The following is a 6,863-nucleotide window of genomic DNA, read 5'->3' as shown; positions in this document are numbered from 1 at the left end:
TTATACAATATTTATTTGATATATATATATATATATATACATATATATATATATATATATATATATATATATAATTTAATATATATTAAAATAAAAACAAACAAACCAAAAACCAAATATATATTTTTTCGAAAAAGTTTATACGCAGCTGTATTTATTGAATTTTACATAAATTGTATTGTATAACAAGAAAATGACTTTTATTGTATAAAAAGAGAATGATTCAAAAATTATATATATATATATATATATATATATATATATATATATATATATATATATATATATTAAGGTGATTAGAAATTGAAAAAAATTTTAAAACAAATATATCATTATCATGCTAAATTTGTTGCAAATGTTTTATAAATAAATAGGTTTTAAAACTTAAAACTTCCCGATGACTCTAGACCCTCATAGCTAACTTTTTTAAAATACTCTCTAAACATCACTGATCTAAGCATCACTGATTTATATTGTTAGTATAGAAGATCTATTGTATTTATTTAACTTTATATAACCTTATTTAAATTTTATATAAACTTTAACAATCCTAAACATCGTTGATCTAAACTATATTTTTATATTAAGAACTCTTTTCAAGTATAAAAATACTATATATATATATATATATATATATATATATATATATATATATATATATATATATATATATATATATATATATATTTCGAACATCGCATTAGCAATAAATTTGTTAAAATTTTAATAAAAATCACAATATTTTTTATTCTTGACATGTTTCATAGTCTTCCTACATTTTCAAAAGATTTAATTTACAATTAAAACTCTGGTAAATAAATTTAAAAATTGAAGACAATACAGAGAAAAATTTGTCCGTTAATTTTTCTTTGTATTGTCTTCAGTTTTTAAATTTATTTACCAGAGTTTTAATTGTAAATTAAATCTTTTGAAAATGTAGTAAGACTATGAAACATGTCAAGAATAAAAAATATTGTGATTTTTGTTAAAATTTATATATATATATATATATATATATATATATATATATATATATATATATATGTATATATATATATATATATATATATATATATATATATATATATATATATAAAAATAAGTATAAAAATGTGGTAGTGGTAAAGCACTCACTTCATAAGCGAGAGGTTCCAAGTTTGATTCCCACTACATCTCTGGTAGTACCGCGCTCAACTTGTTTCTCTGCGCAACGACCTTGTTCGTCAAGGTTTGTGTTTCGGAGTTATAGAGTTGAGAGAGGGTTATAACCACAAGTAGCCTCCTCATATAGATCATTAATAAACACCACCATGTTAAGTAGATTAATAGTCTTGATTTTGTTTAGGTTGATTATATATATATATATATATATATATATATATATATATATATATATATATATATATATATATATATATATATATATATATATAGTATATATATATATATATATATATATATGAAAATTTGAAAGAGGTAAAAATTTTAACTCGATTTGTTGCAGAGTTATTTAAAAAAGTTTGATTTTTCAAAATGATTATTTTATAAAATTTTTGAAATACTTTTGACTCACTTTTCTTAGCTTTCAGTAATCAGTTATATACTAATATATATTATTTATGATAATTTCATTCAACATAATTAGAAAATTTTTTAAGAAAGTGTTTTTAGCATATAAAAAGAATATATGGTATTTTGAGTTTAAATAATGGAGAATTTACACTGTGTCTCTGAACAGGAACTTCCAGATTGGGCAAAACCAAAAACAAGCAAGACTCCATCTGAAGTAAATAACTTAATTAAAATACATATATATATATATATATATATATATATATATATATATATATATATATATATATATATATATATATATATATATATAAATTAATTAATTAAAATACATATATATATATATATATATATATTAATTAATTAAAATACATATATATATATATATATATATATATATATATATATATTAATTAATTAATTAAAATACATATATATATATATATATATATATATATATTAATTAATTAAAATACATATATATATATATATATATATATATATATATATATATATATATATATATATATATATATATATATTCAAGTTTATGTTTGATATAACTATTTATGTAATCTAGGCAAAATTGCAACTACTAACAGCAGCAAAGAAGTTTTTTTTTATTATCGGTACCTCACTGCTTGCGATTGCTTCATTTAGAAATTCAGTCACTTGGTATGATATTAATTTAATACTATGAGTAAACATACATGCAATTATGCTAGCCTTAACCAAAACCTTTGGTAATTTATGTACACTGCACTGCCCTTATTCATAAAAAATTAGTTTATGTACAATCTTATTATGGTATTAATACATTCTGCATACTTTAGTTTTTAAAATGCTTTTCTTAAACCAGTCACTTTTTTTTTTTAGTTAAATTAAAAAGAAGAATAAAGAAAATTATATAATTTTTTTTTGCTGTAATGGATCTTTTATATGTAGATTCTATAATCCGTTCTCTCTCAGTTAATGTATGCACTGAAGCTTTTGAATTATATTTTGAGTTATTTTTAGAACTAAAAATAATATAAAACATAACATCACATTACTAGAAAAAGAATTAAAAAAATAGAAATTAAAAAGTATGTGAATGTATTATGAGATAGACTAAAAGAATCTGATATGTGAATGTATCATGTGATAGACTAAAAGAATCCAATATGTGAATTATGCGATGAGCTAAAGTAATGCAATATATGAATGTATATATGTTTAAAATCAAATTTAAAATTTAATACACAGTTATGTTTTTCCATATTTTTTATGACAAGATTATTAAATTAATAATTTAATATTCTGCTTAAATAATATTCTGATAATAATTAATAATTCTTTTCATGAACTTTAATCAGAATAGTTTAATATTCTGCATGATTAAAGGTCATAAAAAGCTAACAAGTTAAAATAGAAAAACTTACATATACATGTATGTAATCGTGTATGTGTTGGATATACTATACTATAGAGTATACTTGAACATATACTAGTATGTGTTAGTACATATATGTGCATGTGTAGCATATACACAATTATATATTTTTATAGGCATTTTCAGCAATTCTGGGGAGCATCAAAAAGTTTATATGAAAATATTTGGGACTTGGCATTTCATGGAATTTTTGGTGGTCATAAATTCTTGTTTGCTACTGTTGGTAAATTAAATTGTTTTTAATTATTAATATATTGTAATACTTTAATTTGCCATATTAATATTCTTATTTAAAGTATGAATTTTCAATTTTTCTTCAAGGTATAAATTCATTTTTGTTTGTTTATTTCTGGCTGAATGGATTATTTTTTTTGTATTTGGACATTGTAAAACCAAAGTTTGCGCAAAAATATAAAGTGCAAGAAGTAGATCAAGTAATTAAAAAATATATATTTTTATATATATTATTAAAAATATATTTTTATATATATTATATAGTTATTATACCATAAATAATATTAATATTACAACATTTTTATTTTTTAGTTATAAATCTATCTTGATATATTTACATAAAATTGTTTAATATTTTTTTGTTTTAATATATTTTTGTTTATAAATTGCAATGTAATAGTGCTAATTTGCAGAAAGAAAAAAAAAATTAACTATTAACATAATTACAGTTAAATAGGGAAAAACTATTGAAGGCAATACGAGTATGTTTGATCAATCAGTTTATTGCGTTATGTTGTTCAGTGCCGCTTTACATGTTAGGTACGTTTCGCAATGTAACTTATGAACCAAAAGAACTTCCAACATTTCAATGGGTGCTGTTTGAATTGTGTATTTTTATATTAATAGAAGAAGTGGGTTTTTATTACTCTCATAGGTATGATTTATATAAGATGCCTGAATTTTTTATTTTTATTTTGCATCAAGTGAATTATTAACTAAAACATTTGTTTTTGCATCTATCAGGTTATGGTCTATTTAAAAACATTTTTTAAGTTGAAAAGTTTTTACATTAAATATTTAAGCAATTCATGATAACGTTTAAATTATGCTTGGAGTTGCATGCAAACATTAAAAAAAAAACTTTAATTGTGCTGCATCATGGGTTACACAAAGAGTGTAAGCAAATATGAAGCCTATATTTAAATGTAAAAATTTGATTTGTAGTGAATGTAAAAAGTTTTTTTTTTTTATTAAGATTAGAAATGCTAAAAAAAATAAAATAAGTATTTATAGAAAAGAGTACAACTTACTACTTAGTCTTAATTTACAGTCAATGACAATGGAGACTAATAGCAATTTTGGTTTGCTAACCATTATGCAAAAAATTTTGAAAGACTAAGTAAATGCTTTGTATAATGGATGATTTGGAAGAAGTCTTCCTTCAAAATCTTTAGAAATGACATGTTAATAAAAGATTTTATTTTGTACACAATTTTATTTTATTTGCACAATTTTACAAAATAAACACAAGTTTATTTTATAAAATTGTGGAGTTTTTTTGTTCAAAAATCAAATGTTATTATAACTGCAATTAAAATAAAAGTAAAAAATGTTAATAAAATTTTTAATTTTTGTGACTTCTGATATATTTTGGTGATTTCAAAATGGCTAACTTTATTTATGTAAATGTTTGCTTTTCAAGATTTTTAATATAGAGATTTGAGAGAAAAAAAAAAGTAATTTTTTAGTGAAAGCTCTCTCCTTTTTTTTTAAAAAAAGATTGGTGCAACAATTTTTTTTGTTATAAAAAATTTTTTTTTAAAGGGCTGCTCATCATCCAAGAATATACAAGCATATTCATAAGATCCATCATGAATGGACTGCACCAATTTCGATTGTTTGTATTTATGCACATCCTCTGGAACACATTTTTTGTAATGTTCTACCAATTAGCATTGGACCTATCATTATGGGTTCCCACCTAGCTACAGCTCTTCTTTGGTATTGTATCACTCTGACATCAACTCACATAGCACATGGTGGCTATCATCTTCCGTTTTTACCTTCTCCCGAAGCTCATGATTATCACCACCTAAAGTATTGTTGCTTTTAAAAATTAAAAACATTTTATTTTTGAATACTTTGTTAGTAAATTTAATTTAATTTTTTTGTTTTGGACGTCAAAAACAAGTTTTTGACTCAAAAAAAAGCCTTTTACTTTATTTTATAGGTTTGTGAACAATTTTGGAACACTGGGTGTTTTAGATAGACTTCATGGTACCGATAATTTATTCATCAAGACAAAAGCTTATGATCGACACATTATGTTATTGGGTTTAGCTCCTGCCAAAGAATTATTTCCTGATGACAAAATTATTAAATCCAAATAATTTATCTACATTGGTTTTCATTTATAAATTATGTGATGTATGTAATGTATGTAATTTACTTTTTGAAGAAAGAGTCTGGAACTAGCAGCGCTAAAGCTGCATGGTCTTATTTTAAAATGAAATAACTTAATTATTAATAAAATTAAATAAATTTTTTTTAATACAAACTTTTATTACAAGCAATATTAATATAACAATACAATATAATATAGCAACTAAGTATACTTTTTCAATTTTTTTTTTTTTGTGGTTCAAAGACTTTTTGAAATAAGGTTTCTGAACTCATTTATAAAATCATATACGTAAACACGTTTTTATACATGCATTATACAATCATAAATGAGCAGTGAATTTAGTTCAAAAGACAAAAAAAAAACTCCGAGTTTATTCCATTTCCAAATTTTATATACTAAAATCTATCATCTGTTTGAATATTAGACCTGATATTAGACTATTGGTCCTAATAATAGATAGAGAAAGTATCAATTTCTGATGTTGTGCGCCTATAAGTTTTTCTTCAATTTCTCAAAATCAATTTTCTCGGACATACCACCTTTTGAAAATTTACTCCTCAGTTTATGCATGTATTAAATTTATGTATGTATGTTTAGTTTATTTAAATTTATAATCAATTTATAAAGATTTCATTTAAGTAGAGTTTATTTGACCATAAATTTTGTAATTTATATTTACGAAATTATTTTAATGTGTTAGCGTTTTTATAAATTTTATTGTTAAAAATACTTCAGCAAGTTTTTATTTAAAGAGAAATAAAACAGTTTAAAAAGTTTAATAAAATAAATGAATAGTTGAAAAATTTCAATCATTGTGTATAATGAACCGGTAGTTTAAAGAAGGAAATAAATCCGTCCAACGTAGTTTTGCAATAACTGAAAAAATTATGTAACTTCTATAAGTTCTTTTATTTTTGTTTGACCCATAGATAAAATAAAGTATACCAAAATTTAAGTACTGTAGAAAAACTGAATGTCATCTAAACGTTTAAGTTTTGTATAATTAAACTAGTTTTGTATAATTAAATATCTTTCAGTTTATTTCCTTTCAAAGACTTATGAATATAAATTTTAGAATAAAAACAAAAAACCATTAATAAAGTATTATTTATTCAAAATTAAAGATTGCCATAGCAGTAAAACGGTTATCGGTCAAATCAAATTAGAATGCATAAGTTTATTACCAATAAATGAACTTATAATTATCATTAAACTCGTTAAAAAATTATTCTAAAAACGTTTGAGGGGGGGGGGGGCTAGAGTGTGTGATGAAATTAAAGGATTTTTTGTTCCCAGCCTCCAATCATTGCAATTTTTCGCAAAGCATCATTATTTGACATAAGTATAAACATACAAATGTTTGGAGTTTGCTATCTCAAATCCAAAAAATCCTTGATCCGTCACTGCACATATATGTGTGAATATATATATATATATATATATATATATATATATTATATATATATATATATATATATATGTGAATATATATATATGTGA

General features: G+C 21.8%; 1 protein-coding gene across 1 annotated transcript; it reads left to right on the top strand.

Moving 5' to 3' along the window:
- Window positions 1–1,628: 1,628 nt before the first annotated feature.
- Window positions 1,629–6,166, top strand: LOC100211547 (fatty acid hydroxylase domain-containing protein 2). Its single transcript, XM_065814121.1, has 7 exons — window positions 1,629–1,786; window positions 2,153–2,247; window positions 3,121–3,227; window positions 3,326–3,438; window positions 3,688–3,893; window positions 4,784–5,056; window positions 5,190–6,166. Exons 1-7 carry the CDS (start codon window positions 1,709–1,711, stop codon window positions 5,347–5,349), a joined length of 1,032 nt encoding a protein of 343 aa, XP_065670193.1. The 5' UTR covers window positions 1,629–1,708; the 3' UTR covers window positions 5,350–6,166.
- The last annotated feature ends 697 nt before the right edge of the window (window positions 6,167–6,863 follow it).

The sequence above is a fragment of the Hydra vulgaris genome, chromosome 12 (assembly GCF_038396675.1).
Source record: "Hydra vulgaris chromosome 12, alternate assembly HydraT2T_AEP".
NCBI classification, from domain to species: Eukaryota; Metazoa; Cnidaria; class Hydrozoa; order Anthoathecata; family Hydridae; genus Hydra; species Hydra vulgaris.
Note: the sequence above shows the minus strand (reverse complement) of the source record. Positions and strands in the feature narration are given on the sequence as shown.